The sequence below is a fragment of the Bombina bombina genome, chromosome 1 (assembly GCF_027579735.1).
Source record: "Bombina bombina isolate aBomBom1 chromosome 1, aBomBom1.pri, whole genome shotgun sequence".
In the NCBI taxonomy this organism is placed as follows: Eukaryota; Metazoa; Chordata; class Amphibia; order Anura; family Bombinatoridae; genus Bombina; species Bombina bombina.
In genome coordinates this window covers 1359100109-1359112845 of record NC_069499.1, presented here as the reverse complement: position 1 = coordinate 1359112845, position 12737 = coordinate 1359100109, and the positions used below count along the sequence as shown (strand labels likewise).

The 12737-nt window shown below is 42.4% G+C and overlaps 1 protein-coding gene across 1 annotated transcript in view; it reads right to left on the bottom strand.

Moving 5' to 3' along the window:
• DCST2 (DC-STAMP domain containing 2) overlaps nt 1-12737 on the bottom strand; it is an 86195-nt gene that overhangs the window by 59495 nt on the left and 13963 nt on the right. The window contains exons 4-6 of the mRNA XM_053719670.1: nt 3727-3921; nt 3203-3268; nt 2905-3118 (exon numbers count right to left, since the gene is read on the bottom strand). Of these exons, the coding sequence (XP_053575645.1) occupies nt 2905-3118; nt 3203-3268; nt 3727-3921 (475 nt within the window). The remainder of the gene's footprint in view (nt 1-2904; nt 3119-3202; nt 3269-3726; nt 3922-12737) is intronic.

Genomic DNA, 12737 nt, shown 5'->3' with positions numbered 1-12737 from the left:
GGACCTGTCCTGAGGAAGGGCATGACCTTTTCCTCCAGTGATATCAGCAATAATCTCCTTCAACCAGGCCCGAATAGGGTCTGCCCCTTGAAGGGAATGTTAAGTAGCTTAGATTTTGAAGTCACGTCAGCTGACCATGATCTAAGCCATAGCACTCTGCGCGCCTGTATAGCAAAACCAGAATTCTTAGCCGTTAGTTTAGTCAAATGAACAATGGCATCAGAATAAAAGAATTGGCTAGCTTAAGTGCTCTAAGTTTGCCAAGTATGTCATCCAATGGAGTCGCTACCTGTAAAGCCTCTTCCAGAGACTCAAACCAGTACGCTGCAGCAGCAGTAACAGGGGCAATGCATGCAAGGGGCTGTAGGATAAAACCTTGTTGAATAAATATTTTCTTAAGGTAACCTCTAATTTTTTATCCATTGGATCTAAAAAAAAAAACCACAACTGTCCTCGACAGGGATAGTAGTACGCTTTACTAGAGTAGAAACTGCTCCCTCCACCTTAGGGACTGTCTGCCATAAGTCCCGTGTGGTGGCGTCTATTGGAAACATTTTTCTAAAAATAGGAGGGGAAGAGAACGGCACACCTGGTCTATCCCATTCCTTATTAATAATTTCTGTAAACCTTTTAGGTATTTGGAAAAACATCAGTACACACCGGCACTGCAAAGTATTTATCCAGTCTACACAATTTATCTGGCACTGCAATGGTATCACAGTCATTCAGAGCAGCTAAAACCTCCCTAAGCAACACGCGGAGGTGTTCAAGCTTAAATTTAAATGTAGAAATATTAGAATCAGGTATCTTTCCTGAGTCATTAACATCACCCACTGACTGAAGCTCTCTTTCCTCAGCTTCTGCATATTGTGAGGCAGTATCAGACATGGTTCTTAAAGCGTCAGTATGCTCTGCATTTTGTCTCACCCCAGAGCTATCTCGCTTACCTCTAAGTTCAGGTAGTCTGGCTAATACCGCTGACAGTGTATTATCCATGACTGCCGCCATGTCTTGTAAAGTAAACGCTATGGGCGTCCTAGATGTACTTGGCGCCATTTGAGCGTGAGTCCCTTAAGCGGGAGTCAAAGGGTCTGACACGTGGGGAAAGTTAGTCGGCATAACTTCCCCCTCGTCAGATTCCTCTGGTGATAAATTTTTTAAAGACAGAAAATGATCTTTATTGCATAAAATGAAATCAGTACATTTGGTACACATTCTAAGAGGGGGTTCCACCATGGCTTTTAAACATAATAAACAAGGAGTTTCTTCTATGTCAGACATGTTTATACAGAATAACAATGAGACTAGCAAGCTTGGAAAACACTTTAAATCAAGTTAACAAGCAAATATAAAAAATGGTACTGTGCCTTTAAGAGAAACAAATTTTGTCAGAATTTGAAAAACAGTGAAAAAATGCAGTAAATCAAACGAAATTTTTACAGTGTGTATAATAGGCTAACAGAGCATTGCACCCACTTGCAAATGGATGATTAACCCCTTAGTTCAAAAAACGGATAAAACAACGAAATAGACGTTTTTTAACAGTCACAACCAAATGCCACAGCAAGCTGTGGCCCTACCTTCCCCAATAAACGACCGTGGAAAGCCTTTGGGCCCTTTTGATGTCCTATAGCATTCAGAGGGCCTTTGAGGGAAGCTGGATGTCACAGTTTGTAATTTTAACTGCACCAACTGTAACTTTTATACTACAACAGTGGAAATTGTTTCTAGTCAAAATTTAAGCCAGCCATGTGGAAAAAACTAGGCCCCAATAAAGTTTTATCACCAAAGCATATATAAAAACGATTAAACATGCCAGCAAACGTTTTATATAGTAAATATCATAAGGGTATTACCCCTGGGAGTAAGCATGATACCAGTCGTTATTAAATCACTGTATTCAGGCTTAACTTACATTAATCCGGTATCAGCAGCATTTTCTAGTGTTTTCCATCTCTAGAAAAAATTATAACTGCACATACCTGATAGAAGAATAAACTGCACACCATTCTCTCGCTGAAGTTACCTCATCTGTGTAATCCCCTCAGACATATGTGAGAACAGCAATGGATCTTAGTTACAACCTGCTAAGATCATAGAAACCTCAGGCAGATTCTTCTTCTATTTACTGCCTGAGGTAAAATAGCACAACTCCGGTACTATTTAAAAATAACAAACTTTTGATTGAAGAAAATAAACTAGCTATATTTAACCACTCTCTCCTACAACGTCCTTGCTTGTTGAGAGTTGCAAGAGAATGACTGGGTATGACAGTTAGGGGAGGAGCTATATTACAGCTCTGCTGTGGGTGTCCTCTTGCAACTTCCTGTTGGGAATGAGAATATCCCACAAGTAATGGATGATCCGTGGACTGGATACACCTTATAAGAGAAATAGGATGTTTTGTGTGGAAAGATAGGTGGTGAAGGAATGTAAAGTGGATGAAGCAAGGATTAAGAGGTATAAGAATAAGAAAAATGCTATGTTTACATTGTGTAAATTGGACTATATAAAGGAAAGCATGTCAGGGGAAGAGATAAAGAAAGTAAAAGGTGTAGATGAGAAGATTTTATGAGTCCTTCCCTCTCTTCTATCCCCTTGCCCCTTTTATCCTGTCTATCTCTCTGATTTTTTGTTTTTGTCCAAAAAAAATTCCAACTCTCTCCATTTTCTTGCTATTGTTTGTCTTGCTACGGTATTTAGCTCATTTTCATATCAATTTCTACTTTACCTTATAAACTACTAGATTATTTTCCCCAGTTCCAATATTTCTACTCTTTCGTTCTCCCATTTGTCTCTTATTTCGACCTTTTCTTGCCCCACTCACTCAGTCCATGTTTAATGCCTGTCTCTGATATACATGACTTATACAAGGTGTTTTCTATGTTACAAAACATTGCTCACATATAGTAGACATAGATGTTGACAATCAGCACTGAATAACTTATCATGCCAAGAAGTTCCACATATGGGTCCATAACTTCCTGCACCTTAGTCATAATACTATAAGCCATTTCACTGGTATGCTGACTTGAGTTTATGTGCACATCAAAGTCATGAATAATTGTCATGTTGAACTTAAACTGGCCTTTTAGCTTATTCAACATGTTTTCAATTGCTACAGGAAGAAAGAAAGAGAGGTGAAAACATCAACTTGCCTTTACAGATAGTCATGCTTTTGGGAGGCTTGTTTCCTACTTACGGTTTTTGATGCGCTTATTCATAAAATTCTCCACATAACGTGGAATCAGGCAGAATAGCAAAGGAGCTGTAGAAGAGACACAAATCAACTAGGTAAGAAGTGACGTATGGTAAAGCTGGTGCTGCTACAGGAAACGTCCGTCGGGTAAGAGGGAAACAGACCCACTCTGAGTAGGGGAAGGTATGGAGCCGGCCCAGAAAAGCGGTGGACAGCCGCAAAAAGGTACAGAAAAAAGCAGGCGGCTACTGAGATACTGAAAAAGGTACTTTTTATTCCAGGTAAAAAGTTTGACAAAAAGCAAAAAGGATTAATATGACACAAAACATCAGGGAGGGAAACAGCAGACTTACATGTTTCACGCTGGCTAGCGCTTAATCATAGAAGCTAATCCTTTTTGCTTTTTGTCAAACTTTTTACCTGGAATAAAAAGTACCTTTTTCAGTATCTCAGTAGCCGCCTGCTTTTTTCTGTAGGTAAGAAGTGCCATTATATCATAGGAGAATAGTACTGTCAAGCATACTTACTCTTGGCCAGTCCACACAGTGGTTGAAATATGTCAACAACATAGCAGAGGAAAGCAAGAAATGACAGAGCTTTCCTGCATTTGTTCTTCCCATCATCAAATATTTTCATGCATCTAGCATAAGGGGTCCCAAGTTCTTCATTACAGATTTCTTCCATATGGACCATAAATCTCCAGACCCTCAGCAAACTCCGTCCTAAGAGATATAGAATTAAGAGTCACACTTGAAAGCAGATTAGAAGTTTACAGGAACATAGAATTGCACATGAACAAAAAGGGTTTATACGTTTATGAAAAACAAGATGCTAATAAACCACCACAATTAAATCAACTGATGTAATTAAATAATGGGAAAGTGTGGTAGCCATTAACAGGTATGTGGTGACATTTTATCACTGGAATATTAAAATATAGCTCACAAATTTTATACCTGGCAATTCACATAGCTGGTTTTAAAATTGAATATTCAAGTAGTTCAAGTATTCAAGTAGTTCTTTGGCCTACTGTCTAAGCAGGAGACTCCCAATAGCCTTTGAGTGGCATTTGATAAACCACTCCCTATTAAATTGGGGTATAAAAAACTGGAACACCAAAACCTCTCTCTCTTTTTATTATCCTGTTCCTGCTGGAAAGATGGCTAATGTTGGGACACACTGGAGAATGTGGCTAAGTAGTATAGTCCTTGGATAAAATTCTGTGATTATCTTAGCAGTGTTGTACAAATTGGGGTTGGTAGAGTTGCCCTGTATTAATTATTTGGACTGTTTTGCTGTAAAATAGATGTGTATATATACCTGTAAATATTTCTCTTATTATTAACATATATTCAGCTAGATTACGAGTTTTGCGTTAGAGGCTATGCGGTGCTAACGAGCAGTTTTCCCTCACTGCTCACTTACCTATAGCGCTGGTATTATGGGTTTTTGCAAACCCGTCGTTAAAAGGCAAGAAGTGAGCGTTGAGCAAAATTTTGCTCATTACCGCACTCCAATACCAGCGCTGCTTAAGTCAGCGGTGAGCTCGTGCACGATTTCCCCATAGAAATCAACGGGGAGAGCCGGCTGAGAAAAAGTCTAACACCTGCAAAAAAGCAGCGTAAAACTCAGTAACGCAGCCCCATTGATTCCTATGGGGAAACACATTTTATGTCTACACCTAACACCCTAACATGAACCCCGAGTCTAAACACCCCTAATATTATACTTATTAACCCCTAATCTGCCGCCCCGACATCGCCGACACCTGCATTATATTTATTAACCCCTAATCTGCCGCTGCGGACACCGCCGCCACCTACATTATACTTATGAACCCCTAATCTGCTGCCCCCAACATCGCCGCCACCTACATTATATTCATTAACCCCTAATCTGCCGCCCCAATGTCGCCGCCACCTACCTACACTTATTAACCCCTAATCTGCCGCCCCCAACGTCGCCACCACTATAATAAACATATTAACCCCTAAACTTCCACACTCCCGCCTCGCAAAAATTAGTTAAATATTATTAACCCCTAATCTGCAGTTCCTAACATCGCAGCCACCTACCTACATTTATTAACCCCTAATCTGCCGCCCCCAACGTCGCCGCCACTATACTAAATGTATTAACCCCTAAACCTAAGTCTAACCCTAACACCCCCTAATTGAAATATAATTAAAATAAATCTAAATAAAATTACTATAATTAACTACATTATTCCAATTTAAAACTAAATACTTACCTATAAAATAAACCCTAAGCTAGCTACAATATAACTAATAGTTACATTGCAGCTAGCTTAGGGTTTATTTTTATTTTACAGGCAAGTTTGTATTTTTTTTTAACTAGGTACAATAGTTATTAAATAGTTATTAACTATTTAATAACTACCTAGCTAAAATAAATACAAAAGTACCTGTAAAATAAAACCTAACCTAAGTTACAATAACACCTAACACTACACTATAATTAAATAAATTAACTAAATTAAATACAATTACCTAAATTAAATTAAATTAGCTAAAGTACAAAAAAACACTAAATTACAAAAAATAATAAACAAATTACAGATATTTAAACTAATGACACCTAATCAAATAGCCCTATCAAAATAAAAAAAGCCCCCCAAAATAACCCCCCCCAGCCTAAATTAAACTATCAATAGCCCATAAAAGGGCATTTTGCGGGGCATTGCCCCAAAGTAATCAGCTCTTTTACCTGTAAAAAAAAAATACAAACAACCCCCCCAACAGTAAAACCCACCACTCACACAAACAACCCCCCAAATAAAATACTATCTAAAAAAACCTAAGCTCCCCATTGCACTGAAAAGGGCATTTGGATGGACATTGCCCTTAAAAGGGCAGTTAGCTCTTTTGCAGGCCCAAACCCTAACCTAAAAATAAAACCCACCCAATACACCCTTAAAAAAACCTAACACTAACCCCCTGAAGATCGTCTTACAGTTCTGAAGACCGGACAGCCATCCTCAAGGAAGGGGTAGAAATCTTCATCCAACCGGGCCGAAGTCCTCAACGAAGTCGTGAGAAGTCTTCATCCAAGCCGGGCGAAGTGGTCCTCCAGACAGGCAGAAGTCTTCATCCAGACGGCATCTTCTATCTTCAGCCATCCGACGCGGAGCGGGTCCATCTTCAAGACATCCGACGCGGAGCATCCTCTTCATCCAGAGTCTTCTTACTGAATGAAGGTACCTTTAAGTGACGTCTTCCAAGATGGCGTCCCTTAGATTGTGATTGGCTGATAGAATTCTATCAGCCAATCGGAATTAAGGTAGAAAAAATGCGAGCTCAATCCTATTGGCTGATTGGATCAGCCAATAGGATTTTTTCTACCTTAATTCCGATTGGCTGATAGAATTCTATCAGCCAATTGGAATCTAAGGGACGCCATCATTGATGATGTCACTTAAAGGTACCTTCATTCAGTAAGAAGACTCCGGATGAAGAGGATGCTCCGCGTTGGATGTCTTGAAGATGGACCCGCTCCGCGTCGGATGGATGTGTGATTATTTTATTACAATACCCCTAGGTTTATAATGCTGTTTAGCATTTAAAGTCTTCATTTCAAAGCTTTAAAAAAAATGTATTAGGTGTTACTTATGACAAGTAACGCCCGGAACCTATCTCCCTCACTTCCCATTGACTTACATTATAAACTGGGTTTCAATTTACAACAGTTTCGATTTACAACCATTCCTTCTGGAACCTAACCCCGGCGTAAACTGAGGGCTACCTGTATTGTGTGATTATTTTATTAGGTTTATAATGCTGTCTAGCATTTATAGTCTTCATTTTAAAGCTTTTAAAATAATGTATTAGGTGTTACTTATGACAATTTTGAGAGGGGCCTGGAACCTATCTCCCTCACTTCCCATTGACTTACATTATAAACTGGGTTTCAATTTACAACGGTTTCGATTTACAACCATTCCTTCTGGAACCTAACCCCGGCGTAAACTGAGGGCTACCTGTATATATATATATATATATATATATATATATATATACATCTTTAGACATGTATATGTATCTATTTCAATGTTAAAGCCCTTTGCATGCCTTTTTTTCTAACACTTCAGACCTCATATCTTTGAGTCTTTATAACTTTTTTTTGTGCAATATTTATTTTAAATAATCTTTATTAGATGGTGTTATTATGAGTGCAATTATACTTTTACATGTATTTTATGCGTTTTGTGACACTTTTTCGCTCAAGCAATTTATTTACAACTTTTAATACGAGCAATAAACCCAATGTGCGCAAACACCCTCAATAAACCCCTTTTCACTCTCAAGTAACTGTTACTGCTCCATTCGTAATCTAGCTCGTAATCTGTGTACAACTGTGATTTGAACTATAGCTCTAAATTTTAGAAAAATTCTAGTTTATTAACATGGGAACTAAGCATACACAGTAACTGATACGAGTCAAGAAATAACACTGAAAATTGGCAAAAATTTAAAAATATGTTTTTTGAATGACTGTTCCCACATACAAGATAAAGAGGGTATTTACCTGGCCCAAGTGCATTAGAAAACCTTCAGCCTTTCAGGCAGGTTATAATTTAGATCTGTGCAGGGCCGCACTAAGGCAGGTGCTATAGGTACAGCGCACCCAGACGCAGTGTGTGACTTGCAACAGTCGCCAGTTCTAGCACCTGCTGTACAATATTTATTTATTTAAATTTTTTAGTGCTGGATATTACTCCTCGCATATCCTCCGTATCCTCTATTTAAAAGCCCACGTACACTACAGTAAGTGATACAGTGCGCAGGCTTTTACAGAGAAAACAGGGTGGGTGTGGAACTGTGTGTGAGAATTTGGGGCCCGATGGATTATCTAAAGTTCATCTTAATATCACAATGTTATAAAGCTATCAGCTTCCCAATTCAAAAGTGCATGTGTAATGTTCTAAAGTGTTTAAACACACGTGTGGAAGTTCTTTTGTAAAGAGAGATTGTTAGTAGCCTTTGCTATGTTATGTGAAGCTTCTATTCTATTTACATTTAAAATGATCTATAACACAGTCTTGCTACAATACCATCCCTCTATTGTAAGAAATGCAAATCACTAATACAAAGGCCCTTTAGAAGTTCTATTCCTTACATTACAGGTTTGTGAATTGGTCTCTTTGTACAGTGTGTAATGACAATAACAATTTACGTGTGTGAAAGTAACTTTACAGTTCCAATACAATAATGAAATCTTTTAATTAATTACCCATTTTTGCTGGGGAATTATGGGTGTACTAGGCCGAAACGTACATCTGGCTTTTGCTGTTTCTCTAGTTCAGAGAGGGATTGCCTGGTATTTCGGGGCTGGACTGTACTGTTAAGTCAGGATCAGACTGATATGCTACAGGAAAGTTCTTCTCTGTGAAAGGCACATGTTGAGCAAAAAGAGGCTGCTTCTTGGGTGGTAACTAGCCATAGAACAAGCTATTATGCTATTGTTCGTTCCTAGGTTGAGCGCTTCTCTCTTTTTATTTATTTAACTGCTCTGACATATATGTTCTGTGAGACACTTCTTGCTGTTGCCTTTTAGATAACAAATACATATCTAGGAGACAGCATGCTAGTGTGAAAAGGCACTTGTCTACTCCCTCTACCAATCAATCTGGTCTCTTCTGCCTCCATTAAGTGAATTTAAAAGTATCTTAAAAAGACTTCTGGTGGGGGGACCTCTGAATGTCAGCGGTTTCACAGAGCTCCACACTTCCACTCAGTGAATACTCTATAATAGGTTTTACACCAATCAATACTGACAAAGGTATCTTATTTTCTCTCCCTGATATATTTGACAGTCACTCTCTGTCAGAGTCCCCGCTTGCATGAGTTATGTACCTTTAATTCTCCTTCACTATGACTCATCTTGTCCTGCCCACAACTCATTAAATCTACCTCGTTTCCAAACCTCCTTGCTTAGTATTTTGTTCACAGTTACTGGTAGCAGCTGCTCCTACTGAGCTGAACCTGTTGGATTACAATTTCAATAGCTAACCGCTAACTATTGCCGTGAATTCTCTGAAGTAATTCCTAAGGTGGATTTGCAACTTTGTTTCTCGCCTGTTGCGAGACCTAACGTACTAAACGGACTTGTTACATTGTTTCATGTAAATCTCCTCCGGAGGGACTGTACTGTGGCTCGCAGCCGATCATACAAAAATCTCCACAAGGTATTTAATTCCGACTTACTATTGCAGTAAATTGCTACTTGTTATCCAAAGGAAGAGTAAGCAGAATACAAGTGTCGGAGCGTCCCTGTCGTCAACAGCTGTGCTGTGCAACGGAGATTACTTGCAAAGGACAACTCCTCCCCCATTCTCTGTTTACACTACCGACGCTTGTAAGAGTAAACTACCTCCCGCTCGCCACCTCGCATCTGAGCTTCTCCTACTCCACATACCGAGCATAACACAATCCAGCTCGTACCAAGATAGCCAGTGAAAGCATTACAAATTATCTACTCGATCACACATTGCAACCTCTCAGCGCTTCAATATAATTATCAGCAACAAATTGGGCAATCACAGAAACCCTATTACACTAATACAAAAACTCTTTTTGGGCTAATTCCTATTAAGCCAGAGAGTCTCCTTGTCCACAAGGCTACTTATTATTAGCAAATTCATTCTCCTCCCAGATTTCTGATTGCACTTCCATAAATTCATAGTGTATATCAAGTTAGGAGGTGATACATTTATACCTATTCTAAATATCTGCAGTTGTGTTCCAATACCCCGATACATTCCATTACACTCTAACAATCCCATTGAACATACTCCTAAATAATGAAGGTAATAGCATGGAATGTGGGTGGGATAAGATCCCCAATGAAAAGAAGGGCAATCCTGGGTGGGCCCCGGAGGCGTAAGACATGTAGGAGGAGGGGCCCGTTGACCGGATGGGAGGAGAAGGCCCCGGTCGCTGGGCGGAGCTCAGACAGGAAGTGACGTGCGAGGACCAGGGCGAGGCTAGGCAGTTCCTGATCTTACCTGGTCGCGGAAGCAGCTCCCGAAGATTGTCCAGCAGAAGAATCGGTGATTGAAGATGGAGATCGAAGATTTGCTGGCGAGGATCCGGTCAGCAGCAGCGGAGAAAGGCTCTTCTTGGATACAGGACCGGATCGGCAGGCTCCTGGGCGAAGAAGAAGGCGGAGTGGAGGAAGGTGAAGTGGCTCCAAGATCCAGACCGGTGCGTCAGACACGGCCTCCCAATCGGCTCAGCCCAGAGCACAGGCCACAAGGGACGCGACGCAGACGGAGTCCAAGCAGAGAGGCGAGGCCGGGTAAGAAGTCGGGGAGTGTGACGGTCGAACAGGCAAGGGCAGTGGGGGACGCACGGCGGCTCATGGTAGAGGCAGAGGTGGAGGCACAGGAAAAAAGGCCATCAGCAGGTATGAGCAGGGTTAATGCCAACGGCCCAGGGGGGCCTCTTTGTACAGGGGGGGAAGTGACAGTGGCGAAGGGGGGGGGGGAGCGGAGCATAATAGGTGTGGCACTGGGGGCAATGAATCAGGCAGCCGGGGAGCAGGAGACACGGAGAGCATGCAGGGCAGAAGGCGGGAAAGGGATTCGGAGCATAGCACAGCGGGGCTTTCTTTGCAAGCGGGAGATAGGCAGCCGGAAGAATTAAGGGCGGGGCCGCAGCGGGAACCCATAGTGGCTAATAAAGCAGGCACCCAGCTGGGAGAGCATAGGGAGGGGCAACACAGGGTCGTTCCGGCGGCTCGCGAGGGGAGTGTAAACATAAGGGGGCAACATGAGGCTTTGAGGGGCACGGCGGCCCGTTCCGTTACACAAGCAGAGACAGTTTTGGAAGAGGTAGGTAGGGAAAAGAGCCCAATATTATTCAATGATGATGGGGAGGGGGGAGAAATGTTTAATGACGGTAATGGTCATTTCGAAAGGGAGAGGCCCAGTGGGGGAAGCAGGGTGGCGAGTGGGACAAGTCAACACTGGCACAGGGCATCCCGCCTCCTTAAGGGCCGTGGGAGTGGGAGGGGCAGCAGTAAAAAATACAACCCGAGTATATATAGCGAACCAGTGTGCATTGAGGAATTCCCTAGCTCTTCAGACGGGGAAGACATGATTCCCCCGTCCCCTGACCATAGGGGGGATAGTTACAATACAAGCGGGCGGGAGCAGGGTAAAGAAATTAATTTACATGGAAGAACAGATGTCGAAAAAAATGTGGGGCAAGATTTGGAAAAAAGGTTGGATATGAGTAACAATCAGGTTATATATTTAACAGATGCAATGGTGTCCAGGCTACAAGGTAGAGAATTCAGGGACGGCGGCGAGAACGAGCCTTTCCGCCTAGCAGAATCTTGGACGGACACTATACAGCTGGACACGGGTGAAGAGTCATACAGTGAGCAGCCCTCTCTGGTCGGAATGGTAAGTGGCTACGCAAAAAGGGGTAGTGGGGTAAGGGACAGGGGGGGTTATGTTCTACACCAGGTGGGGGAGGCGGTTAGGAGTAGAGTTTTGGGGAGGAGCCCTCTGGGGCAGAGGGGAGGTACGGCCAGGACGGCCAGCAAAGGGAGGGGGAGTGTGACACAAAACAGGAGAGGTATAGCACAAAACAGAATTATGGCAAAAAGTGTTGTCAGGGAGCGGGTGGTAAACACACTAAGTCGGGCAAGCGACGCAATACCAAAAATCAATACGGGACCATTTGCCGGGGGTCATGCAGTTGATATATTACAGGTTCACCATGAGGACAAAGGGCCAGCAGAAAATGACCAAGGAAAGAGACGATCACAGTGTGGGGGTCCGCCGCAGACGGAAGTGCCGGCGGTGACGGCTTTGGCAGGTGAGAGTTTTTCTTCGTCACAGCGGAAGGGGGAAGGGGCAAGTAGTGATACAGTATCCAGGCAGTTGGTTGTAGGGTTGAGGGCGCTGTTGCGGTCAGTTGAGGCTTCAGCTGTACCCGCGAGTACACAGTTGCCGCTGGAGAGGGCATGGGTCCCGAATGGGGCTGAAGGGCCGATGGTGACGGTGGCTAGGCCAAATGCGGGGCCACAAACGGACGCGGCAGTAGTCAGCAATGGGGAAGTAGTAGCGATGGCATCTTCGGTAGGGCAACAAGGGGGGGCCGAACCCTCGGAGCACCGAGTGGCGGATACAGCCATGGCTAGGTCATGCTTATGCTCGATTGGTCCGTTAGGGCTGCATTTAACAAAGGAGGTTAGGGGCAGGGTATGGTCCAGGGAATATATAGAGTTGTTCTCTTTGCTTCCTTTGGAACAGTCTTTTGAAGTAACAGATGATCCCAAAAAAGACAGCGTTAAAAAAGAGGAAGATGAGAGAAAGAGGCGATATAGGAAGCTACCAAAAACCTTTTCCAATTGGCTTCAATCTTTCGTGATTTACGCTAGTGTTATGTCAGAGAGGTTTCCAGAACAGGGAGCTTCCATGTACTGTTATCTAGACGAGATCGCAGCAGCCCAGCGCACATACGGGGGTATGGCGTGGTGGACATACGATGAACAGTTTCGTCAGAGG